Raw genomic sequence first — 26,984 nt, forward strand, 5'->3', positions numbered from 1 at the left:
AAGGACATTATATAGGAAGAGTTAGTTGCATGTTATTATGAGAAAGGGCTGAGCTTTTTTGTTTTGCTTTAGGTTTTCCTTTGTATATTAAAATTGTTATAAATCCAAATGTGACCTCACATCTAAAGGTATAATTTAAGTAAACGTGTCTCTGGGTCTTCTCTCTTTCCCCCTCCTCCTGTGTCTCTCCGGTGACCTTCTTTTCACTCTGTCAGTTTCCTCTTGGATGGAGGGAGGAGATGGGAAGGAAGTTCATTTGGGAGCTCGTGACCTTCCAACTTGACCTTAATGAGATGATTAGCCAAGGCAAATTCCTCATCATCCAGCATCCCGTCCTTGTCAATGTCAGCCAGTTTCCATATCTTGCCCAGTACGGTGTTGGGCAGCTTGGATCTCACCATTTCCCTCTTGGCGTTGGCCCCAGTTATTTTACCATCGACGGGCGACAGCGTGTAAAAGATCTCATCGTACATGGGCTTGTCTCTGGCCACCACCCACTCTGCATCATCGATTCCTTCTCCCGCTCCTTCGCCGTAGCCGTGTCCGAATGGGCCATGCAGGGTGCCCTCAAAGGCACCTCCCTTCACCATCTGCATGGGCCTTTGGGACTCTTCCTGGCGTACCAGCACCATGAGCTGTGCAATGTCATTGGCCAGCATGTCTTCCACTGTCTCCAGCAGTTTACTCTTCAGTGGCTGGAATTTGCTGAAATCTTGACCCTGCAGCTGATCCTTAAAGCAGGACAACAACAAAGAGAGGTAAACTGCAAGCATTAGTAAGATTTAGCCAGGCTGCCGGGCAGGAGGTGACACAACAGCAGCGCTCAGTACACCTCTTTTCTGCCACAGATCCCAAAGCACTTTCATAAAGGGGGGTGGGTAAAGATCAGGGACTCGAGTGAGGGGGACCAGAGGAGAACACGGCTCCCCCTCCTCTGCCAAAAGCAAAGGGAGAGCTCTCTTGTCCCCTTTGCTGGTGCTGGTAAAAGTGCAGTAGGTAGACAGACCCCTTCCTTCCTGGCTGCTGTGGCAAAAGCTCTCACTCCTGCTTCAATCAACTTTAACCCTTGGTAAAGATTATTATCCCCGTTTTATAGATGGGGAGAGACAAGGTGCAGAGAGGATCAGAGACTTACATAATGACCAGGAATAGAACCTTCTTGCCAAAAGCAGGCACAAGTAGTATTATGCAGAGCACCCTCCCCGCAAGCCATGACTCCTTGACCCATTCAGCCCGACATCTGCTTCTGCGTCTCAGAGCACTTCTGCATGGCTTGCTACACCCCAGCTGGTCTCTCTGATGCTCTGCACGGCAGAGCTCCCACACCCATGCTCCACAGAGGAGGGAAGCCACTGCTGGGACATAAGAATTGTTTGTTTATATGGCTTTGATTTTAGCCATCATGAACCACAATTTCAAGACATCAAAAAGAGGCCAGTACTTTATGGCATGTACTATGGAATGTACTACTCTATATTACTGTGTGGGGACATACAACCCTAGTATTACAGGGGAATGTACTACCTCATATTACAATAAAGAGAGGCACGGTTCAGTCTACATCCAAATAGTTTTAGAAGCAACTGTGACATTTCAGGAGTAATCCTTCCTTTAAAAATGCACGAGCGCCCCTCTCCATTATCTTATGGAGCAAACTGAGAGAGTGTCTGACGTGAGCTATAATTTCATTCTACCCCTTGTACTTCAGGGCATAAACTGATTGCCCATGAGAATAAGGAGGGGGGGGGGGTTCCCCTTAAGCGCAGCATTGCACAAATGGTGGAGTGTATACTTGTTTTCCTCTGACACATCAGATACCAGTCACTTTCTACACCTGCGTTCTGGCCTTATCTGATGTGACAAACTCTACTGGCCCGACTTTTCACAGCTAAGTAAAAGTGCTTAGAGCAAGTGTTACTAGTTCATCCTCTACTGAGAGAAGTCAAGTGACCTATATCTTTATCCTTCAACCTCTACTTCCTTCTTAAACAGCATTTACTCCTAACAGTGGTATAAAATTCACATCTTAACAACTAATGAACTAGATCCTCCAGCTGGCTCTCAAGGACTTAAGAGTATTTTCCTCCTCTTTAAATGAACAGCGGATTCCATCTGCTCCATAAAGATGTGGTAATAATCTTCACTATGCAACTGCTGGAAACAGGCTGCAGCCTGGATTGAAGCCAGCCAGTGGTTTGAACATCTCCAACATGGTTAGCATACACTATACGAGGTCCTGATCCAGAACTCATTGAAGTCATGGAAAGGCTCCCATTGACTTACATGGCCGTTGGTGCAGGCCCCAAATGTGTAGCACAGAAAACCTGCTTGTCCTTTTAAAAACACAGAGGGATACTTTAATTGTCACATCCTCTTCCTCTACAGGAGTCTTTCTTTGCCAGAAATAAACAAGCAAGGGAGTAGAGAGCAAAAAAAAATAGCCCCTATTTGAATACAGAATATTATAAATATTACATTAGTAGTATTTGTGAGGCCAGGCTGGTCCTGAAAGCTGTAAGTCTGAGGTCTGAAATAAAAGGCAGAAGGAGCTAAGTAACTCACTGTAAGAGTTGTTTGTGCCATAGACTCAAGTGACGGAGTCTTCCCTCTCGCGAGGGCGTTAACCTGCCATTGTTGAAATATCTATGTCTAAATATAGCCTGGACATAACACAGGTTTCATTTCTGTCTTACAAAAGTCCTGACATACTTGTAACAGCATCAGTTCAGCATTGCTTCTGACTGACTCCCTACAGCTGCTATAATGCTCTTGCCTTGGTCAATGCTCCGGCCTTGTTATTCCAGCACTTACCTGCATCTTTCTGAGATTCGGGAAGTCTCCTGGTGAGATCTGATGCTCCCGTTCGATCCGGCTATAAATCTCCCCCAAATTGTTCACAAGCTCCTTCTTCTTATTGTCTTTACCAAACACTGATGGCATTTCCTTCTTCAGGGAGCTAATGATGTAGGCATGGACCTGACGGGCATAAAAAAGAGATGGGAAAGAAGACCAAGAAGAGCATTAATGGGTACATCTGAACATGATCTCCAGCAGGTGGTACTCATGCATCCAAGCTTCGGAGTAAACCCTATCCTCTCTCCCTTCCCCTTCACTGAGCTCTTTCTCTCTGCCTGCTCTTGCTGGTTATCACTGCTGCACAACACATACCATTCTGAATTGTGCGTCCTGATTGGTCTGACACAAGAATATTGTGCATGCTGGGAGATGTGTTTGAAAGTCACCTGTCACGGGGAATCGTTTTGTTTAATTTTACACCTCCCTGCAGGACAAAGCATCCTTCCAGCTAGCAATGCCAGTTGGGTTAGCAGACACCATGCACTTTGGATCTAGCTAGAGTTTAATCTTAAGATTCATACTTTCTGTGTGGCCGACTTTAATATGAATACATAAAATGAATATCTTATGTGCAAAGATTCTGCCGACGCAAGGGAACTAATTCCACTGATGTCGACTTACATCAATGTGACTAAGGGCAGAATCTGTCCCAGTGCCTCCATTGCTAACCTGACCTACAGTACTGGGTGAGGCCATCCTTCTATTTCCTCCCCTAATAGTGTGTTATGCTGGTCCAGATATGATACAAAAGCCTGAAGTATCACCTGGTCCCTCTTTTCAGGCAGTGCAGGACTGTGCCCTACAGTATATTCTCAAGAGCTACATTCGGCCCAGTTCAAATAGTTCCAGTGGGTTTCCACCATTTGCTTTGAGCAACTCTTCCACAGGCTGCTACTAAGCTCAAGTATGTTTCAGTGAATTGCACTGTATCTCCTTCTCCGGTGTGCATTGTTCTTGTGGGTCTCCTCTGAGCCAGATTTGCTCTGTTAAGACTATTCAAAATTGGAAGCCAAAGGCCCAGAGCTGACCAAACGCCGATGTGTGTATTATTAAGTCTGGTGATCCGGGGTGAATTTTAAAGTTGCTACTTTAAAGCAAAGAGACTGTAAGAGATGGTGTCCATCGCCTGCCACTTCCTGTGCTGACAGCCTCCCTGATATGATTGCTTTTGCTTCACCCTACTCCCACACACATTATTATAACAGCACCTCTGGGTACAGCAACAAGGGCTAGTCGCTGCTGGGACATTTGTTTTTTCCAACCCCCCCAATGCAACATGATGGGCAGTGGCTATGACCCAGTGAGCTGAAATAGCCAAGACCTCTCCTCCATCCTCCCCACCGTAAACTCTACAAGGCTGAGTTTCTCTGGCAAGACCCACCTTGGCCAGCCGTGCCCGCTTGATGAGATCGTTCAGCTTCCGCAGGGCTGCATTGCGGGGCAGGCTTTGAATATCCCTGAACAGGTCCTGTTCCTCGGCCTCAAACAGCTTGCGGTTGTCAGGGATCAGCAGCGGATGGGACCAGAAGGAGCCGATATAGACCCTGATCACCTCGGGTGTGTTGACGATCTTCCCCAGGGACCACATGAGGGCGCCATATACGCGCATCAGCTGCTGGGTCTCGATTTGGTCAGCCTTGTTGAGCACCACCCTCATCTTGTCCTCGTGGTTCTTCAGCGCCTTGATGACGTCAGAGAACTCGTCTGAGATGTCCAGCTTGTGGGCATCGAAGAGGAGAATGATGCGGTCGACCCGCTCTGCAAACCACTCCAACACGGCTGCAAAGTCATAACCTAATGGGGGAGGAGGAAGAGCAGAGAGACACATGGGAGACGAGAGAGGCAATGCGGTGCTGTATTCATTGACAGGCTGAGAAAGAATAGGCAGCATGCTGCAGATTGTGCAGAGCTCTGTGGGAGCCAGATAAGAGTGGTACTGGAGATATCACTCTCCCCTCCACCATATCCCTGACCCCAACATGTGTGCTTCCCACACCTCATTCTGACCAACACTATTTTGCTTAAGACATGCACAGTTTCTTTTACAGACAATAGTCCTCTTCTCTGGACTAGCTATAGGGGAGCAGCCAGACAAGTTTTAAAAGTCACACACACAAGAAACTGCTATGTTCAGAACGCAAACTGGTATATCCCTGCATACAGTCACATGACAGGAAAGGCTAGCATCTTAATTACTTTTCATCAAGGTAACCCATGAAGGCTGCAGGGTTCTGGATAATTATAACCTGTACCCTGGCTGCTCTGAGGTGTATTTCTTTCTCCATATTAACAATATTTAGCTGTGGCAAAATTCAGTTTGTATTTTTTTTATATAATTTTGAGGGATAATATGGATGTTTACTTTTAAACTTTTTTTTTTTTTTTTAGAGTTTTATCCATGTTTACAGTTGCAGGAAATTATAGGAGGGTATCAGACAATAATTATTTAATGATGGCAGATGTTGAGATTCAAAAAGTTAAAGCTTTCTAACTAGTAAAACAAAACCTGTCAACATCATGTCAAAAAATACAAATATATAAATATCCTTAAATCAAACTCTAATTTAATGTTCCCAAATAGCATTTTTCTTATGTTGCCTATCTGTAAATGTCGATGATTATCAGTGGCAATATTTTTTCAGCAGTTTGTGTGTGTACGTTTACTGACATTTAATGACCTTGTCAGGACCCAAATGAAGGGAGTAGCTATCGCATCAACTCAATCATTTCCGCAGCCAGCCTTGGTTACATACCCATCTCCCCTTTTCCTTTTCACAGATCGTCCTGCGCTGTAGAGTGCAGGCTTTCCCACCCCTCTCTTTTCCTCCTCTCTAAACTCTTTTGTCCGTTTTTAAAAAATCTCCCCCACCTGCGCGTGTTTTCCTTCTGAGTCTAGCTGTGCCTGTCAGTGCAAATGACAACAGGGAGGACTGGAATGCAGCACTGGTGCACGCTAGAGGGCTATTTATCACTCTGCTTGGCACAAATAGGAGCTGTGCTCATAAATTCCTTTGAGTGTCAAATGCAATGCAACACATCTGAGTAGAATGTAATTCCTCTGGGCTTTCCATGGCCTGCTTGAGTTAGTGAGTTTCATGGTGCTGATTGCTGGAACTTCACTGGCAAAACGCAGGAAGAGATATAAGCAGATGCCCTGCCCCAGGCATTTACTCTAGCTCTGAAATCACATTCCCTTGCTGCCGCTACGTAAGACTCGGGCATGAATGGAAAATGAGTCCCGACAGTGGAAGGGGAAGCAGACAAGATAAACAGGAAAACTATTTGCTTCCATCAGATGTTTCTTCATGGGACAGGTTTCCTTCTGCCAGCTTGAGAGGCAGTCAACGGATTTATCCCAGCTCCAGGGCTGACAAGCATTTCAAATTGGCAAGTCTGATGCGGGGGGGATTTTTCATAGGGTGGACTAAATTGAAAGAGATACAGGTCCTGTTGTGAACACCTCCGTGCCCAGCCCCAGCTCCACGCACTCTCTGTGGCACTTAGAGCTTAGTTACATGGGGAAATAAGATCAAGAGGGGATAAAATAGACAAGCCATTTATTCACCCCAAGTTGCCTTTTGTAGCCAGCAGCCTCCACTGTGCTAAACGGCGCAGCTTCCTGAGCCGTTTGGCTCTGTCCACCAGTGTTTTGGTGACTTCCACCCCCGCACACCTCAGATTTTGGTGTTGCCTGCAAATTTGAACCTGGCCACTGAATTTATACCAACGAAAACCCTAAGGAAGTGAGATTGCATCTTCCACCAATGGAGAGATTGGTTCTGAGTCAAAAAAGCTCCTCCTGGATACCTAAGAGCATCCTACACTGGGCTACAAACCAGTGGGGCATATCATGACTTGAATACTAATAGGCTCAACTGCTGTGACAGTATATCAGCTCTGGGGAGCACCTGGGATTGCTCTGTAGGTCAGTCTTCAGCACTATTCTAGGCCCTTTTGCATTCTGTACTGGCACCGCTCATGCTAACGCCAAATAAGTTCCCACCAGGCAACATAAGCCTGTTTCCATCAGCCTACTTTGGAGTAATCCCTTTATTGCATCCCCCTCAGCCTGTGATCTTATCAGATGTCACCAGGTAGGAGGGATCAGTTCTAAATAATAATAATACTTGGGACCTCTAAAGCAAGGATCTCAATGCGTTTCCAAACATTAATGAACTGAGTCTCATAACACTCCAGGGAGGGAGAGACGTTTTATCATGCCCAGTTTACAGATGTGAACACTGAGGCACAGAAAGGTTAAGTGACTTGCCCAAGGCTGCACAGTTAGTCAGTTGCAGAGTCAGAGAGGGGCACATGAGCAATGTTGAAGGAGCAGAGATGATGGTCAGGAGAGGAAGCAGCCACACTAAGCAATCAGAGTTTAGTGAGAAGATTGAGTAGGTAGCCACTTTGGTCAGAGAGATGAAATCAAATTAGGTGGTGAGGAGTCAGGATCTAATGGATCAGACAGGACATCAACCTGGGAGCCGAAACCACCAGGGTTGAGGGCAGGAAACTGGGCAGTGGAAGGAGAGGCAAGAGGCTGTGTCGGAGAAGTGGGCAGGGAGTCAGGTGGGTATAAGTGATGGCTACATGGAGGGGCAAATGGAGAAGAGTTGGATGGAGAGTTCTTTAGAGAAGAATGAGTGAGAAGGGGGAAGAGGACGGGCCTAGAGGTGGAAACAGGAGGAGCCCTGTGCCCTTGCCATGGCTCTTTGTCATGAATCAAGGTAGGGAATGTGCAAAAATGCTGCAGAGACAGTGGCCACAGGGACATGGGAATCTAGGTTTCAGCTGGAGCCAGGAGAGGGAGGGAGGGAGAGATGAGGAGGTCATGGATGGTGGTGATGGTCTTTGAGGTGGAGTGGCTGTTCCAGCTGGAACAAAGGGTGGAGGCATGGGGGTGAAGTCTGAAAGGGAGGAGACAAAGGTGAGAAGGAGGGCAGGAAGGCCAAGGCTTGGGCAGATGCCTCTCGAGATGAGGATTAGTGGATTTATGGGGAGAAGATAGGGTGAGGAGTATAGTTAGAGCTGGGGGGAGCAGCAGCAAAAGGAGGGCAAAAGGGAAGGGAAGATGAAAACAGAAGGAGACATGATGGATCCTATATTCTTCTTCACATCTTGTCCTAACCTATTGTTTTAAGCAGCTGCCCTGTTCCTCTGCAGAGGTGGCTGCATTTCAGTGATGGGTAAAGATATTCCTCTCTCCCTCTCTAGATGTACTTGTAAAGTGCATAGGAACTCTTCAGAATGAAAAGGCTTATATGAACGTGTCATCATTCCCAGAGCAGGGCTCACCATGATACTTCCGCCCTTGCCTGTGTTTAAGGAAATAATCCAACACAGAGCTAGCAATTTAAAGCACTAACAGTGCATGAAAAATGGTGGGTGGGTGGATATGTGTGTGTTAGAGAGAGAGAGAGAAACTGGCTAGCGGAATCAGGGCCGGCTCCAGGCACCAGCTTAACAAGCAGGTGCTTGGGGCGGCCAAGGGAGAGGGGCAGCACCCAGGGCCGGCTCCAGGCACCAGGCAACCAAGCTGGTGCTTGGGGCGGCACCTGGAGGGGGGCGGCGCGGCGCTCGGGCCGCCGGGGAGAGCGGGGCCACAGCCGGGCTCGCCGCCCTCCCCCCGGCGCTCTGGCCGCCCTCCCCCCCGCGCCCTCCCCCCGGCTGCCGGGGGGAGAGCGGCGGGGGCTCGCCGCCCTGCGCTCTGGCCGCCGGGGGGAGAGCCGAGCCCCAGCCGGGGCTCGCCGCCCTCTCGCCGCCCTGCCCCCGGCGCTCTGGCCGCCAGGGGGAGAGCCGAGCCCCCGCCGGGGCTCGCCGCCCTGCCCCCGGCGCTCTGGCCGCCGGGGGGAGAGCCGAGCCCCCGCCGGGGCTCGCCGCCCTCCTCCCAGGGCTCCGGCCGCCCTCCCCCCCGGCGCCCTGCCCCCGGCCGCCGTGGGGAGAGCGGAGCCCCGGCCGGGGCTCGCCACCCTCGCCCCGGGGCTCCGGCTGCCCTCCCCCCGGCGGGAGAGCGGAGCCCCCACCGGGGCTTGCCGCCCCCCCCAGGCTCCGCCCCCCCAATTCGGGGGTGGCAGGTCCCTCACTCCCTCTAGGAGTGAAGGACCTGCCGCTGAACTGCCGCCACCAATCGCGGCTTTTTTTTTTTTTGCTTGGGGCGGCAGAAATGCTGGAGCCGGCCCTGAGTGGAATCCTCTCACACATCTTGGATATGTAAATGTTTCCAAAGCAAAGGTACAAGTGACCACACTGCTTTCTCAGTCAGGAATGATGTGTTAATGTGAACTTTATAACACTAACATTTACATTAACAAGTATTTGGAATGGAACAGAGCAATCTCTGCTTTCGTGGTGTTTATTGTAGTGGTTTCAGGGCTAAGAAGAGACATGGGGCCTGATTCTGTTCTCGCAGGGTAAATCAAGAATAATTTCAACAACAGCATTTGAGTCAGATGGGTGTAAAACTTGGGGGAGATGAGCCAGTTCTCATGTTTCTAAACCGAACCCACGTTCCTGTCAACAGGCTGTTTATTTCTACACAAAATATAATTGCTACTTTCTTTAAGTGTTATATCTCATAGTTTGTACCAGCCAGACTAAGCATTTCTTGGTACTTGGAACCACATTTTGAAAAGAGTTCAAAGTGAAATTTTTAAGTGCTCAGCACCCACAACTGGGACCACATTTTCAGAAGAGCGAATTTCCCATTTAGGCACATAAATAAGCTCCAGATTTACAAAAGCGCGCAGCATCCAGCAGCTCCTATCGTGACACTTGTGGCCAGGTCTCTTTTGAAAATCTGATCCCATTTATGAATATTGACTTCTGAAAATCTGGCCCCAACTGAGAGTGCTGAGGCCTTGGAAAAATCTAGCCCTTAATGACCATCTGCAGTAAGAACCTTCACTCATCCAGCCACAGCTACTGACAACTTCGAAATACCTTCACCATCAATCATTATTCAGTGCATTGAAAGAAAAAGTGATCTGCTTAAATACTGTGAATTGATTTAAAATCTGATTCATAAATATGGTAGAACATTCCCTGATTAATAAATGAGACACTGATGAAAACATCTGTAAGTCACTATGGTTATAAAAATAAAATATCTTACAGAAACCTATTACAGAAACCTATTAGAAATTAAAATGTTTTATTTCAAAAATGCAACATTTGCCTCTCTGCTGTTGGTGGAAACACAACACAACTGCAGCATTTCCATCACTGAGCATTCAAGATTCATGAGTAAGGCTGTGAAAAAAAATCATGAGACTGGCTTAAAAATCATGAGACATTAAAAATAAATCTTGGGTTCTTTTTATTCTGGTTTCTGAGCCTTTAGTGTTACGCTCAGGTTACATTTTCAAGCTTTTCTCTGCAACTAGGATGGTTACAACTTGCTTTTTTTTAAAAGAAACCTGAGTTGCATGCAATCATATGACTCCAGGAGCAGAGGCATTTGGTAAAACACCAAATATTGTGATAATATTACAAGAGCTGGCAATACTGTAACAGCATTGTGCTAATGGATGAGAATGAGGAAGCTGAAATTGACCAATGTAGTTTCATCCTGTGAGTGAGTGAAATGCAAAATGTAAGCAAACAGCATCTGTGGTGAAGACTAGGCACAGGTTTAAAATTCTTCCCTTTTTAATTTTGGTTATCACACTGTTCTTGATATTACATAAGAACATAAGAACAGCCCTACTGGGTCAGACCAAGGGTCCATCTAGCCCAGTATCCTGTCTTCCGACAGTGGCCAGTGCCAGGTGCCCTAGAGGGAATGAACAGAACAGGTAATCATCAAATGAGCCATACCCTGTCGCTCATTCCCAGCTTCTGGCAAACAGAGGCTAGGGACACCATTCCTGTTCATCCCGGCTAATAGCCATTGATGGACCTATCTCCCATGAACTTATCTAGTTCTTTATTGAACCCTGTTATGGCCTTCACAACATCCTCTGGCAAGGAGTTCCACAGGTTGACTGTGCGTTGTGTGAAGAAATATTTCTTTTTATTTGCTTTAAAATTGCTGCCTATTAATTTCATTCAGTAACCCCTAGTTCTTGTGTTATGAGAAAGAGTAAACAACACTTCCTTATCTACTTTCTCTATACCAGTCATGATTTTATAGACCTCTATCATATCCCCCCTCAGTCATCTCTTTTCCAAGCTGAAAAGTCCCAGTCTTATTAATCTCTCCTCATACGGAAGCCGTTCCATACCCCTAATCATTTTTGTTGCCCTTTTCTGAACCTTTTCCAATTCCAATATATCTCTTGAGATGGGGCGACCACATCTGCACACAGTATTGAAGATGTGGGCGTACCATGGATTTATATAGAGGCAATATGATATTTTCTGTCATATTATCTATCCCTTTCTTAATTATGCCCAGCATTCTGTTTGCTTTTTTGACTGCTGCTGTACATTGAGTGGATGTTTTCAGAGAACTATCCACAATGACTCCAAGATCTTTCTTGAGTGGTAACAGCTAATTTAGACCCCATCATTTTATATGTATAGTTGGGGTTATGTTTTCCAATGTGCATTACTTTGCATTTATCAACATTAAATTTAATCTGCCATTTTGTTGCCCAATCACCCAGTTTTGAGAGATCCTTTTGTAGCTTTTCGCAGTCTGCCTGGGTCTTAACTATCTTTAGTAATTTTGTATCATATTGGTAAAGAAATATTGGTAAAGAAACTTTTTGTAAAATTAGTTTCATGTTGATAGTGTCCATTTAACTTAATTTTTCATGCAGGATAGGAGGTGAAAAGCCCTCTGGCTGCTCTCCTTTCTGCTCCAAGCACAGACATTCCAGGCAGAACCTGTAGTCACATAAGATTGCTATTGATTTCAACTTTACACTGTACCATGAAAATGCATGACTCTCATGGACAGACTTGCTTCTAAAAAGAATGACTTTGCCTTGCATTTGTCATCACTGATGCTTATTCTTCATAAGAGAGACATCTGGGCTAGAATATACATTTCCTTGGCTGTGCAGATCCCTGGGCTGGACTTGAGCCAGCAAAAATGGACATGACTAAATGCATATGTTGGAAATGAAACCTAAAGCCAGTTTAGCAGCTCTCATCCTTTATCGCCAGGCTAGGCTCTCAGGGCTTGTCTACATTACCCACAGGATCGATGGGCAGTGATCGATCCAGCAGGGGTTGATTTATCGCGTCTAGACTAGACGCGATAAATTGACCACGGAGCGCTCTCCCGTTGACTCTGGGGTACTCCATCGGAGTGAGAGGTGCAGGCGGAGTCGACAGGGGAGCGTCAGCTGTCGACTCACCGCAGTGAAGACACTGCGGTGAGTAGATCTAAGTACATCGACTTCAGCTACGTTATTCACGTAGCTGAAGTTGCGTAACTTAGATCGATCACCCCCTCCTCCCCCCCCCCAGTGTAGACCAGGCCTCACACTCAACCGCTAGTGCGGGAAGAAAAGCAGACTGGCTTGAAGGATTTTCATTAGAAGAAGATTTCGTTCACACAAGCACTCAGATTTCTGGATGTCTATTCAAACCTTACCTCAACCAGGAGCCCAATACAGCCCAGCCAGAACACCATTGCATTCAGTGGAATTCCATTTGCTTAGCCGAGGGTCTATCTTTAGGCCAGTGTGAAGCTGTCAATCATTGGTTAGCAAAGTGTGCAATGCTTAGCCCTCCAGTGCTGCACTGCTATAGCAGAGGATGAGTAATTGTTATCAGAGGATTATTGGCTTATTTAGGAGTGTGATGCAGTTTACTGCTCCATGCAGGGCATCACTGCAAAATAAACAGAGGCAGCATGGCCTAGTGATTTGCACATAGGGGCAAGGAGGCAGAAGCCTCTGACTCCTGGTCCCTACTCTGTTACCGAGTCGTTGTGTGACATGGCACAAGCTGCACCCTTCCCCCTTGTGTCACAGTTATTCCCATTTTACAGGTGCGCATAAAACTCCCCTCCCAAGAGCGTGGTGAGGATTAGTTATGCAATATCTGAACAACGCTTTGAAGAGACAAAGCATTCAGTATTATTATCAAATGATCAAAGCGGCCAAGACTACAAAGCGACCGCTGCTTTGGTAAGAATACCTCCATACAGGCATCTACGCAGACTGCTATAGCCCTCCTCTTGAGCTGGAGGAAATAAAAGAAAGGGGAAGGAAACGGAGTGAGAGACAGAGCTAGATAATGACAAATGCTTTAAATGTGGACACCGACACCCATCTCAGCAAGGGAAAGAAATGACCACTCTTCTCATGCCCAGGAGAGTCCAGAGCAGTGAAGGGATGCCCTGTGCTGTGGCTTCCAGGCAACACTTCCCTCAGGTACTTTAAATCAAGCCACCTTTTACCTCTCAGTGAGCTAGCTCCACCCCTGAAGCACAGCAGCATTGACCCTAGTGATCCCTAGGCAAGGAGCGTGCTATGCTCCAGGAGCGGAACAGGGCAGATCGCTATAGGCAGCTCATCAGCAAAGTTCCGCGCCTTTCCTGATTTCACAGCCATTTACCTCCCTCTGTGTAATTTCCCTCTGGCACTCAGCCTTCTGACTCTGGCCCTGTTCTGCTCGGCAGCACGAGCGATGGAGTTCTTACTGCACACTTAGATGCCCCGGACCTTTGCACGGACAGACAGTATGGGCCGTCAGCTCCTCAGCGTCCTGCACCTGTCTGTTCCTACATCCAGATTCTCAAGGACCCTCAGGACTTTCGTTTGGAGGGTGACCACTGGTAACGTTAGCACCTAAGGAGAGCATTGGCTTGGAGCTTTCTGTTTACCCATAGCATAGCTGCAGCGTGGGCTGTGATACTGCACTCCTGCATGCCTCATCCCTGCTTGGGAGGGACCACCCCCAGGAGTGGGTGAGGTATCTAGTCTCCAGGCTCTCTCTACTGAGACTGTCAGCAAGGGGGCAGTTAGTGCTAACATGTGCTGGTGTTCGGGGGGGTCACCTGCCTACTGGAAATGGACTGTGACCCCCCATTTGACAGTGGCTGTCCAGTAGCCTAGCAGACAGCCGTGAGTTTTGGTCAACGTGACCCTTCGCTGGGTTCAAATTAGTGAGAGGCTCCATACCTCACTCTCAGTCCCCTGGGCCATGCAGACACCAACGTGTACTGATCCTGCCTTGAACCAGTGTGTCCCTGCGGCACCCAAGACTCCCTGAACCACTGGGACAGGGATTATTTCTATGCTTCTTTTCTGAGGACTAGTGGAAACACGCCAGGCCCCTGTGGGTTAAACCGCTTCAACACAGCATGCAGGAGTCTCCTAGTGTAGTTCTAGTCTCCGTTTCCCAATAATGCCCGCTCCGCATCAGTGGGAGAAGGAGATCTACAGATGCCAGCTAGATGTTGCTAGCTGGAAGGAGAGCCCCTAGCTTTAAGGATTTAAAAAATAAAATAAAACGCTGGTTTAGTTCATTCAAGGGGAGAAATAAATCAGCTGCATCTTACGTATTTCACCACTCCTATTATCAGCCTTATTTTCCCCTTCAAATAGTTTTCAAATATAGGGATCCATGGAAGCTGCCCCTTCAGGACCCTACACCACAGGTACGCTGGGGCGAGGAAAGCAAGGCTTCATAGTTGTTACAAGTGAGCTCCCCGAAAGAAAGCCATTCCTTCCCCACTCCTAGCTATTTTGAAGTCTCAGCTAAGACACTTCAAGGTCTCCACTGGGAAACATCTGCCAGACATTTGTCTCAATTAGGTGCCCAAGTGAAATCTCAGTGAGCTGGCAAGGTGTGTGTGTGTGGGGGGGGGGGAAAGCATTTTGCTATGTCAGCAATTCCTGGCACTTTCCCATTCTCTTCCCAGAAACCACACTGCTGCTCCACCCGCCTCTGACACCAGCTTGCCAATGAGAGTAACTGGCTAGCCAGGTGGGTGGGGCCAGCCTCCCCACCTCTTCTTGTTTCTTCTCCATCATAGTTGGGAGTTAAAATTCCCCTTTTCAAAGATGGCTTCCTTGAGAAGAGCTGTGAATCATAGAATATCAGGGTTGGAAGGGACCTCAGGAGGTCATCTAGTCCAACCCCCTGCTCAAAGCAGGACCAATCCCCAACTAAATCATCCCAGCCAGGGCTTTGTCAAGCCTGACCTTAAAAACCTCTAAGGAAGGAGATTCCATCACCTCCCTACGTAACCTATTACAGTGCTTCACCACCCTCCTAGTGAAAAAGTTTTTCCTAAGTTTTTCCTGTGGGCAGCCTCTTCCCTCATGCATCACACCCTGACCCCTTTAGACCCTTTCTGTGCTGCAAAGCAGATCCTTCGGTGGTGCAAGTCACCATCAGGCCATTGATTTCAACAGAGCTACACTTATTTACACTAGTGGAGGATCTAGTCCTACAACCCTAACCAGGTCATTGTACAACCTGCTACAAGATGAATGTAGACACAACCCAGCCACATACCCATAATTTAGCTAAAGCCTCAGACGGTCCTGGATTTTAATTCAGTTATGGGGACATTAGGTCTCTTCTACACTGTACCCTCTGATTGGGTGGTGGTCAGGGGACAACCACACTGTCACTGCTTCCCTTGACTTGGTTACAATTTTAGTGTAGAAAGGGCTTTGGCGTGTGGGACAATTAGCTGCTCAAACAGCAGCAGATGGCCACGTTCTTCCTTACACAAACTGTGTGGCAGGCGGTTGCTGGTGATCCAAGATGCAACTGGAGCAGTACCCTTGATTTTTTACTTCAAGTCACAGGCCCAATCCATCACCATCTGACTGCATTAGAGTCAATAGAGTCAAGGGAAGAACTGGGTCCCATGTGCTGAAGCAGTCCTCCAGACTGTAATCTGCAAACGGGTACTGTGTGAACAACTCACACAATGCTCCAAGCAAGAGAGCTCCCATTATGCTGCCTGCCATAGCTAAGATGGGGGAATAGGACACAGGGTATGTCTACACTGCAATCAGAGTAACCCACGCTAGCTGTGCCCTGGGCAGCATGGGCTAGCTACTCGAGTACATACACAGGCTCCTGGGTGGGGTTGTACAGCCTGCAATGTCATGGTTTTACTGCTGTCATTATTCAAGCTAGCTTGGAAATATCCACAATACTGCAGTCACATCTCTGATTGCAGCGTAGACACACCCTCAGAGGCACGTAGAAAAGCACTGGGGAAATTTACAGCAGAGATTGCAGAAAACACTGGTCCATTTTGCTACAGGATATTGTCTGTGTATCTTATATTGGTTTTTTAACTGAGAACTTGCTACTGGGTGTCAGCAAAAAGCATTAAACCTTGTTCATTGCAGAGTTGATTACTCAATGACAAGAGAAAGTGAAATGCACAAGAAAAGCCCTATTTATGGGATGGAGACGAGTGTAATATTAGAAAAGGCATTCAGGGCATCAGAAACATTAGGGGAAGGGCATGCATTAAGGTGAGGGAGAGGGATTAGCAAAGCCTGCATTGAGATTTAATTAGCAAGCATTAAAACATGACTTTCACAAACATTTATTTTTTCAGACCTGTGTTTGGGGTTGTCGGTATCGCTTACTAGGTTATTCATCCTAATGTCTGCATAGCGCTTTCTGTCATCAAGACACTCTGCAGACATGAACGGCTGTATCACCATAATCTCAGGAGATGCAAGTGTCACCAATCCCACTTGACAGACGAAGAAACAGATTCCGAGATGTTATGGCCAAAACATTGAAGACTATCCACTCTTTTTGGGTGCCTAAGATGAGGCATCTGCATGTCTCAAGCTGGGCTCCCAAAAATGAAGACACCCAAAATGAGTGGACACTTTTGACATTTCTGTCCTCAATGATTCCCCCAAGATCACATAGCAAGGGGTAGAGGGGCAGAGCTGGGGTTAGCACAAAGGAGTCCTGAATACCATTAAACCACATTGCTCTCTTGCCACTCTCTTTTTTGAGTCAGGTCAGAACCCTGACAGTTACAGCCCGCACTCCTGCTGAATGCCCACCCAGAACCTGCAGTGCAGAAAATAAAATAAAATAAAAAATGGTGAGGAAATTACCAGGCGACCAGACCTTCTCAAGCCTCAGAAAAGTTCAGCTTAGGTTCCAGGTCAATGCTTATTCCATTTGTCTCGGTTCTCCCATCTCTGCTTGGGTGAGATGCAATTAATTCAGTCCCTGTTGGCAGCCCATTCTGGGACCATTTCCGGTACCATACTGCACACTAAGTCCAATATTAGATCAATATGACCATAAGGTAACTCTGAAGACTCCCATTATGGTTACCTACCTCTTGAGTTTTAATAGTTTGAAAAGAAACTCTGAATACTGGTCTCTATTTGTGTCTCCAAGCCAGAAGATGGCCTAGCCCTTACCTCGGCTAATTCTTTGCTTCTCTCCTGAAAGGATCCCTGGAGTATCGATCACACTGATGCTCTCTAGAACTGGGTTGGGCAGCTGGGCACATACAAATCTGTGTAAAAAGAAGGGGAAAAAATCTGGTGATAAATTGATACCTCAGGATGTATGATTCAGCTCCTCGTCTCATTTACACTGCGGTAAATCCAGAACTCTGTTGATATCAATGGAGTTCCTCTGGATTTACACAGGTGGAAATAAGCCAGAATCTAGTCCCTTCTATTCTTATTTGGCTCTTCTGGAAAATATTTTTATGTTCACTCTGTTATGCGGCACTTTTTCCATGTGGGCCCCAAATGTAGGTTGCTAAAGAAAAACAACGTGCAAATCCCAATGTGGAGAAAACTATTTTCTTTTGTTGTTTAGATTGCAGTGAGAAAGGATTTTTGTTTTTCTTCCTGTAAACATTCCCCTGCAGGGTTCTGGACTCAACTGAGCTGAAACAGCAACACATCTGAAAAAGCAACAGCATAGTGCTAATGCCAGGAAATCCAAAAGCAAAGCTGGCTATAAACGGGAAGCAAAACTGACCATTCTAACCTCACTGATGAGAAAGCCAAAAGAAGACCAAAAGCATACACTGTTATTTATCTTGTTGGCCCGTGGTAGCATTGCATGGGTGCCCCTTTGGCGATCATATCACAAGGGAGGGGAGTTGGTGTGGGGCAAGGCGCAAGGCAGTGGAAGTTGGCAAGAAAAGTAACAGCCATGCATTGTCATGGGAGGAAGCAGCAGCACCAGAAGAACTTTTGGCCCAACCCAGAAGTAAATTTGGCCCACCGGACAGCTGGGTGCAGTCAGGACGGGGGAACACAGTCCAACAGTGCTGCTGAAGTCACCATGGCATCTGGACAAACTAGTGTCACTGCTATCGGTTGTTTCTTCAATACCTTTTCACTCTGAAGTATGACACAGTCGTTTTTTATAGGAATGGGCTTAGTCATCTGGCAATGGGAGTCCCACAAACTTCTGCCCCACATGGTTAGGGATTTCAGTTCAAACACTACCCCAGCTTGGCAAGTGGGCATTTCTCACTGCATGATTGTTAGCTAACAAAACCGGAGTATTCAGCAGCATTTCTGGCGTGGCTTTCTCACTGCATAGCTTACGTATCAACAGTACAGTCAGCGCTAGAAAGACCCATTAGGACATGTAGCCCATCCTCTACCAAGACAGGATTGTTCCCTGCAGTATATGCCTGAGTACTCTGTCAGGGCTAGTTTTAAATGACCCATGCAATGGGACTTTCAGCACTTTCCTTGGGGAAGCTATTCCACAGAGGAGATCAGTTCTGAGGCCAGAAGACGGGGATTTAATAGAATGCCAGTACAAGTAATTGCATCCTGGCTGCTCTTGAAATCCTGCCGTTGTTTCCAGTGGGATAAGTTATGCCTCACTAAAACGTTGTGCGGGCAGCTGTTCTGTGCCAGCAATAGATGTTCCACCGCAGAGATGGTTGTGTCTCAGTAGTTACGTAGCTGGGAGGGAGGGGTTGAGCTGAAACCATTTTATTTACTAGCACACTCACCTCAGGTACCACTTTCTCCGAAAAATAAAAAGGGCAAAAAGCAGGCCTGTCTATTAAATATTAAGGGTTCTCTGCATCACTTGGAGGCAGCCACAATGTATTTTCCACAGTGTAGTTGCTATGATTCCACTGCTAAAGTGATCAATGAAACCAGAGTTTAAAATGTGGTTATACCAGGGAAAGGAACCACATACAAGTGACACCTTCTTTCTCCACAGATAATGCTTGATTAGTTGTGCTTAGCACTTCACGTGCTTAATGAGACATAGCCCCAGCCCCCTAGAGCATACAATCTAATACCCATTGCTGTGGAAACCAGGATGGGGTTAAACACTTTCTATGGGAAAGCAGGGCTGCTAGATCTGGTGGAAAGGGCTGGCAGGTGTGGCTTGTCAGACTTTAAGTATCAGAGGGGTAGCCGTGTTAGTCTGAATCTGTAAAAAGCAACAGAGGGTCCTGTGGCACCTTTAAGACTAACAGAAGTATTGGGAGCATAAGCTTTCGTGGGTAAGAACGAAAGCTTTCGTGGGTAAGAAGGAAGAAGTGAGGTTCTTACCCACGAAAGCTTATGCTCCCAATACTTCTGTTAGTCTTAAAGGTGCCACAGGACCCTCTGTTGCTTTTGTCAGACTTTGAGACTGAGAGGAGCAACTGACAGCTGTGCTAGGGTGGGCGTGAAGCAGCCTATAAAAGGGAAGCAGTGGGGTATGAGGAGGAGAGAGGAATTTCTCCTCAGGCAGTGGCTGTCATAGTCCTAGGCTGAGGGGAGAGTAACTGTGGAAGTTAAGGCCTGCTAGGACCCAAGAGGATCATATTATCATGGCAAGACTATTTCTGTTTTGTTTGGACACAGCGGTGAGGTGGAAAGCAGCTGCCCTGTAATTGGTTCATGCCTTGGGACCTAAGGTTAGGGGGAACCATGCCTGGGCTGGGCTGGGCTGTTTTCTCAGGACTGAGTCTACAATGTTTCTTTTGGTTCCTTGCTGTTTCTCTGCTGGGTTTTGATCTGCCTTCAAGGAGGTGTGACTGCAACTCCATCCTCCACACCCTCTCTATCCAGAGAGTAAGAACACTCCTCTGATGGTGGAGGAAGAAAGGGAGGGCTGGATTCTGTTCTGGCCCAGGCATTGTTAGCTCAATTTCAGCTGCAGGGCCAAACCCAGGTGAAGACAGTAGGGATTGCATAATTGTATCATACGTGGGGGGCAGACTAGCTTCCAGAGTATCTCTTACTGTTGACAATACAGAAACAAGGAGACCCAGTTTGGCCAATGGTGCAAACTTGATGTGAAAGTGATGGGCCAGATTTTTGGTCCTGCTCCATGCACTTTGTGCCATTCAAGTTGCCCTAGATGTGGGCACTGCCTATACCTTCTCTGCTGGGGATACTTCCAAGAGTCTGGGAGCCCCAGCTGATACAAAGTGCGTGTGTGTCTCCCTCACTTCAGTCCCCATGGCATGGCATGGTCAAGGAGGGGCCAGAGCATGATGTTGCCTCAGCAATCCCCAGCTGGTGGAGGGTCCTGCAGCTGGTGCTCTGTAGAAACTGAGAGCAACAGTTGTTACCTGCTTACCCCATCTCTGCTGTGGGAGCTGAATGCAGCAGAAAACCTGGCCCAATACAACAACAAAAATGAACCCCTATGATAGTGGTCCCCAAACTTTTTACCTCATGTACCGCCTTACCCCTGTCATGGCTCTGGCTTGGGGTGAGGGGGAAAGGGGATGTGGTAAGGGGGCTGAAGCTGGCAGGCAGGGACCTGTGGGGCTCCCTCCCTGCCCCTTGTGGGGACTGGCCTTGACCCTAGCTGTGCCCCCCCAAGCATTTCTCTGTGCACCCCACAGTTTGGGGACCTCTGCCCTATGATGTCATGCTGATACCACTTTTCAGAGTAGAACTGCACTATAAGGTGCAGGATCTTCATCCAGGAAAAATTCCAAGCACATTACACAGCTACAGCCCTGAAATGCAAGGGCGAAGGACAGGTAGTCTGATCTTCAGGGTGACTGGCTGACCATTATGATTGACTACTCAGATGACTCATTCACTATACCAAGTTATATTTGCTACCTCCTTTAACAGGCTGGTGAAATTCTCGTCTCAGTTAGAAATTCCACCCACTTCAGACATGGGTTGAGTCTCTTAATTTGCTTAGGGAATGTTACTTCCCCCTTCCCCCACCCAATGGTATCACTGGGCAAGAGTTCTATAGGCAACTGATCATATGTGCCAGAGTGATGGCTTAAAATAACCAGCCGCAGTTCACTACAAATACAGGGGATTGCCAGGGATGCACTATGAAATTTGGTTCATCAATAGAAATACATACAGGACAGAATATAATCTTTCCCAGTCTTGACTGGGACTTTTGGGTGCTGCTGCAATATAATGGCTAAACAATCACAACCATCCGGTGGTAGCCACTGCTAGCCTGGGTTGGATTTGAACTCCAAGAGGCTCTGTATCCACATACCATTCTCCTTAGATTGAACATACTGAGCCAAATTCACCTTGGTGTTACTAGGTTGGCAGAATTAGCCAAGCAGGGTGGTATTTGGCTCTCTGTTCCCTGGCTTTAACTCTTAATGGCCTGATTGTCAGAATTTAAGATACGTTCTTTCCAGAAGTGGGTTTACTGAAATCCCAAAAGGCTAATGAATTGAGCAGCACATTCATTCTCTGGAATGACCCATGGAACACAATGCAAAGGGATGGAGCAGCCAATGCCTCCCTGGGTGATGACAGCCCCATCTCCCCTGCATATGCAGATCCTGCAAGTGTTCACTGGCAGAGAGATACGTACCAAGAGCAGGATATTCCCCAACTGTAGCACTTGCCGCACTTGGAAAATAAGCTTCCTACTTCTTTTGGGAACCCTGCCTCCCTCTGGCCAGTGGGCCAGATCCTCAGCTGGTATATACTGGTATAACTTTGTTCACTTCACTGAGGATCTGGCCCATGACCTCTTGGGGATAAAGCAGCAGGACCATTCTTTTGGGACTTACTTATCTTCTGAAGCAGTTGGCTGTTGCTTTATATAGTTGTATGCACTATGCAAAATGCACCTCCAACTCTGCCATGTGCACTGTACCAGACTTTCCCCCTTTGAAGTCTCTACAGCCGGCAGTTCAGAAAACACTGCCCCTTTCTATTTACTGCATGGTGTTGGCAAAGAGGGGGTTAATCAGATTTCTTGGCTACTCCCTGAATTAACAGCAGGACCTGTGCTGCTGCTCCTGCCACTGAATCACTGGTGCAGACAAATGCCCCCCACGCACCCTACATGCACATATCCAGCTCCTTCAGCACAGAAGGATGATAGGATAACAGAGCACAGTGTGATGAGATGAGCTAGTCCACTGGAAGCTTAGCAACAATATGAAGATTCATGGTTTGTACTAGGTCACCAGCAGAAGTCAGGCAGCCAAAGTAAGGTGCATTTGTATTTTACACTTTGTGTAGCCTCCTTATTACTGCTCCTGTCCCCTACCCTGAACGTTTCTGGCAGCAAGGGCTCTCCTGCATTGTCTTTCTGTGGTGAGGAAGCTTCTGCAACTCCTTTCCGAGCTGCTCTTAATGGTGCTTTTTTGATCCAATGCCTCTGTGCCCTAAGCAGGGGATCTGTTATTTCCACAGTGCAAACCACCCCCTATCCCGGACGGCAGAGTGGGTTGGCACAAGTCCTGGTCATTGGCTGGATGCAGATGTTCTGGGCCCTGTGGGACACTGAAAACAGCTGGAAATCTCTCTGGAACTAGTGCCACATCACATTGGCATTGTCAGAGTGCTGTGATCAAATGTCACTTTCAGAGTCAACCAAAGGCACAGCGAGGCTCTTTGCAAACTGACACCTACAGGAATCCATCTAGCTCTCTGTGTCACAGGACAACTCTCCCCACCCGCCCTGTATGCCCACACCATCTCCTGCCCGGCTGCAGCAATACCCCCACGTTTCTCTCCTAATGGCAGCACTGCTGCTTTTTGATTACCACCTTCATGGCCTGGAAGCCAAGAGTGGAGCCAAAGTGCAACGCTGCAGAACATGTGGCAGAGTGTCTGCATGCCCCCCTTTGCTGTGTACCAGGAACCATCAGGGAAAGTGAGGAAGGGCAGTTAGAAAACTCAGTTTCTGTTGCCAGTGCTAGCACTGGAGTCAGACAAGGCCACAGGAAAGGCTGGGACTCGTGCCCTGTCTGCATTAGGGTTTGTGTGTTGCTGGGTCTCTGGAGTGGGAAAGGTCTGTGTGGCTGCCTAGACCTAATGCTCACACTGGCTGTCTTGGGCCTGGAGAAATGAGCCCAAACCAAGGACCTTGAATTTTGGAGAAGTTAAGATCTGAACGGGCCCACGTCTAGCTGTGACACAGCATACATCCCTCCTTGCAGAGATTGTCCTGGGGGAAGTTGGAGCCCTAGTCAGTTTGTATTTGAAACCAGTGCAACAGAATGGAGAGACCCATATACTGTTTCAAGTCATGCTCAAGCAATGCTGAAATCCAGAGATGAAACATGAACACATTGAGTCAGTTTCATAAGAACATAAGAATGGCGGTACTGGGTAAGACCAAAGGTCCATCCAGCCCAGTATCCTGTCTACCGACAGTGGCCAATGCCAGGTGCCCCAGAGGGAGTGAACCTAACAGGTTGGCTGATTAGGGGGCCTATAAAAGAGGCCTCCCAGCCGAGCAGCGGCCCTAGCAGCGAGCAGCGGCCCCCAGGAGCCGGCCAACAGGGCTGCTAACAGGGGAGTTTAAGTGGGAGTTTAAGTGGGAGTTTACAGGGGGAGGCGGAAGGGGAGGCAGGTGTGCTTTGTTCCCTCAGAGGCTGCAGGCAGAGACCACAGCAGCCATGAGCCAGGCAGCAGGGGACACAATGCAGATGAAAGCATGTAGCAGCTGCGGTATGTATATAGTCCTAGCAGGTGCACCTGATCAGAGGTATGTCTGTATGAAATGCCGCCTACTTGCCCTGTTAGAGGAAAAGGTTCGGGGGTTGGAGATGCAGGTAGAGACCCTGGTAGAGTTTAGAAGGGGGTTTGAGCAGCTAATGGAGCAAAGGCAAGGGGTGGCTGAAGGGGCATGCTCAGGAGTGCAGATGGAAGCGGGGGCTATGGTCTGTGAGGGGGGAATGTCGGGGGGAGAACAAGAGCAGTGGAAGCATGTGACCGTGAGAAGCAGGCCAAGGAAAAGGAGGGCTAGTGAGGGGGAAATAGAACTCAGGAACAGGTTTGGGTGTTTGGCTAACGAGGAGGGGACGCAGCAGGTGGTACCTGATGGTGGGAGGCAGAGGAAGAAAAGAAGGGCAGCTAGTCCAATACACAGGGGGGAAGAGTTGATGGAAGTAGCATCAACACTTGGCCCCGGGAGGATTCAGGATGGCAATAGGGGGACTATAAGGGAAAATAGAGACAGACAGGAGTTACGGCCGCAGGGAACAGGGGATAGATTGGTAGATTGCGCTGCCCCCAGGCAAAGGCAGGTTTATGTGATTGGGGACTCCTTACTGAGGAGGTTAGACAGGCCTGTGACCAGGGCGGACCCGGAAAACAGAAGGGTGTGCTGTCTGCCGGGCGCTAAGATACGGGATGTGGACCTGCGGTTGAAAAGGATCCTAAAAGGAGCGGGTAAGAACCCCTTGATCGTCCTTCATGTAGGAACGAATGACACGGCTAGGTTCTCGCTAGAGAGAATCAAGGGAGATTATGCCAGGCTGGGGAAGACGCTTAAGGAAGTCGAGGCTCAGATTATCTTCAGTGGGATTCTGCCTGTTCCTAGAGAAGGACAGCAAAGGGCAGACAGGATTGTGAGGATAAATAGCTGGCTAAGGGAGTGGTGCTATAAGGAGGGCTTTGGGATGTATGGCCACTGGGAGGCTTTCGGGGACAGACAGCTGTTCTCGCGGGATGGACTTCACCTGAGTAGGGAAGGAAATAGACTTCTGGGAGGGAGGCTGGCTCATCTCATCAAAAGGGCTTTAAACTAGGAACTTGGGGGAGACGGTTGGGAGATGTCCAGTTGATCTCCACGCCAGATTCCAACACTGAAAAAGAGGGCGAGGAGAAAAGCACAGATATAGGTAGGGGTAGGGAATTGGACATAAGAAGGAGGGGGCAGATGGACACTACGGGGTCCGTACCAAAGTGCATAACTAATGGGAGAATGGATAGACAGCATATGGTAAGATGTTTATACACCAATGCGAGAAGCCTAGGTAACAAAATGGAGGAATTGGAGCTCCTGGTCCAAGAAATGAAACCTGATATCGTAGGAATAACCGAAACGTGGTGGAATGGTAGTCATGACTGGAGTACAGGTATGGAAGGGTATGTGCTGTTTAGGAATGACCGGAAAAAAGGTAAAGGTGGGGGTGTGGCATTGTATGTCAATAATGAGCTAAAATGTAAAGAAATAATAAGTGATGGAATGGATAAGACGGAGTCTGTCTGGGCAACAATTACACTGGGTAAAAGAACTACTAGAGCCTCCCCTGAGATACTGCTTGGGGTGTGCTATAGACCGCCGGGATCTAGCCTGGATGCAGACAGAGAACTATTTAATGTTTTTAAGGAAGTAAAAACTAATAAGAGCTGTGTGATCATGGGGGACTTTAACTTCCCAGACATAGATTGGGGAACAAATGCTAGTAACAATAATAGGGCTCAGATGTTTCTAGACGTGCTAGCAGATGAATTCCTTCATCAAGTAGTAGCTGAACCGACGAGGGGGGATGCCATTTTAGATTTGGTGCTGGTGAGTAGTGAGGACCTCGTTGAGGAAATGGTTGTAGGGGACAACCTTGGCTCGAGTGACCATGAGCTAATTTGGTTTAAACTAAATGGAAGGGTTAACAGAAAAAAAACTGTGACTAAGGTTTACGATTTCAAAAAGGCCAACTTTAATAAATTAAGGCAACTACTTAGGGAAGTGGATTGGGCTAACATACTTAGAGAGCTAAAGGCAGATGAGGCCTGGGATTATTTCAAGCTGAAGTTGCACGAGCTGTCCGAGGCCTGTATCCCGAGAAAGGGGAAACGGTCAGTAGGCAGGGGAATTAGACCCAGCTGGATGAGCGGGCGTCTCAAAGGGGCGATTAAGAAAAAACAGAAAGCGTACAAAGAATGGAAGAGAGGAGAGATCGGCAAAGAAACCTACCTTATTGAGGTCAGAGCATGTAGGGATGCGGTGAGAAAGGCCAAAAGCCGTGTAGAGTTGGACCTCGCGAGGGGAATTAAATCCAATAGTAAGAGGTTTTATAGCCATATAAATAGGAAGAAAACAAAGAAAGAGGAAGTGGGGCCACTGAAGCTTGCAGATGGAGTGGAGATTAAGGACAATCTAAGCATGGCACAATATCTAAATGAATATTTTGCATCGGTGTTTAATATGGCTAATGAAGGGCTTAGGAATAGAGGGAGCGGGACAGAGGGGAATAAAGGAGGGGGGATTGACATTAAAGTATCAGAGGTGGAAGCCAAACTTGACCAGCTAAATGGGACTAAATCGGGTGGACCGGATGATCTTCATCCTAGAATATTGAAGGAACTGGCACAAGAAATTGCAAGCCCCTTAACGATAATTTTTAATGAATCTGTAAACTCGGGGGTGGTACCGTTGGACTGGAAAATAGCTAATGTGGTTCCTATTTTCAAGAAGGGGAAAAAAAGTGACCCGGGTAACTACAGGCCTGTTAGTTTAACATCTGTAGTATGCAAGGTCTTGGAAAAAATTTTGAAGGAGAAAGTAGTTAAGGACCTTGAGGTGAATGGCAATTGGGACAAATTACAACATGGGTTTACGAAAGGCAGATCGTGCCAAACCAACCTGATCTCCTTCTTTGAGAAAGTAACAGACCTTCTAGATAAAGGAAATGCGGTGGATCTAATTTACCTAGATTTTAGTAAAGCGTTTGATACTGTGCCGCACGAGGAATTACTGGTTAAATTAGAAAAGATGGGGATCGATATGAAAATCCAGAGGTGGATAAAGAACTGGTTAAAGGGGAGACTGCAGCGGGTAGTACTGAAAGGGGAACTGTCGGGTTGGAGGGAGGTCACCAGTGGGGTTCCTCAAGGTTCGGTTTTGGGTCCGATTTTATTTAATCTATTCGTTACTGACCTCGGAACCGAATGTAGGAGTGGGCTGATAAAGTTTGCGGATGACACAAAGTTGGGAGGTATTGCCAATTCGGAGAAGGATCGGGATATTTTGCAGGGAGACTTGGATGACCTTGT

General features: G+C 47.5%; 1 protein-coding gene across 1 annotated transcript in view; it reads right to left on the bottom strand.

The window, feature by feature from the left end:
* Positions 1 to 203: 203 nt before the first annotated feature.
* The window catches only part of EHD3 (EH domain containing 3), a 38,046-nt gene continuing 11,265 nt past the window's right edge, over positions 204 to 26,984 (bottom strand). Inside the window, exons 3-6 of the mRNA XM_065401049.1 lie at positions 17,184 to 17,281; positions 4,238 to 4,650; positions 2,812 to 2,976; positions 204 to 731 (exon numbers count right to left, since the gene is read on the bottom strand). Coding sequence (XP_065257121.1) covers positions 204 to 731; positions 2,812 to 2,976; positions 4,238 to 4,650; positions 17,184 to 17,281 — 1,204 coding nt within the window. The remainder of the gene's footprint in view (positions 732 to 2,811; positions 2,977 to 4,237; positions 4,651 to 17,183; positions 17,282 to 26,984) is intronic.

The sequence above is a fragment of the Emys orbicularis genome, chromosome 3 (assembly GCF_028017835.1).
Source record: "Emys orbicularis isolate rEmyOrb1 chromosome 3, rEmyOrb1.hap1, whole genome shotgun sequence".
Classification (NCBI taxonomy): Eukaryota; Metazoa; Chordata; order Testudines; family Emydidae; genus Emys; species Emys orbicularis.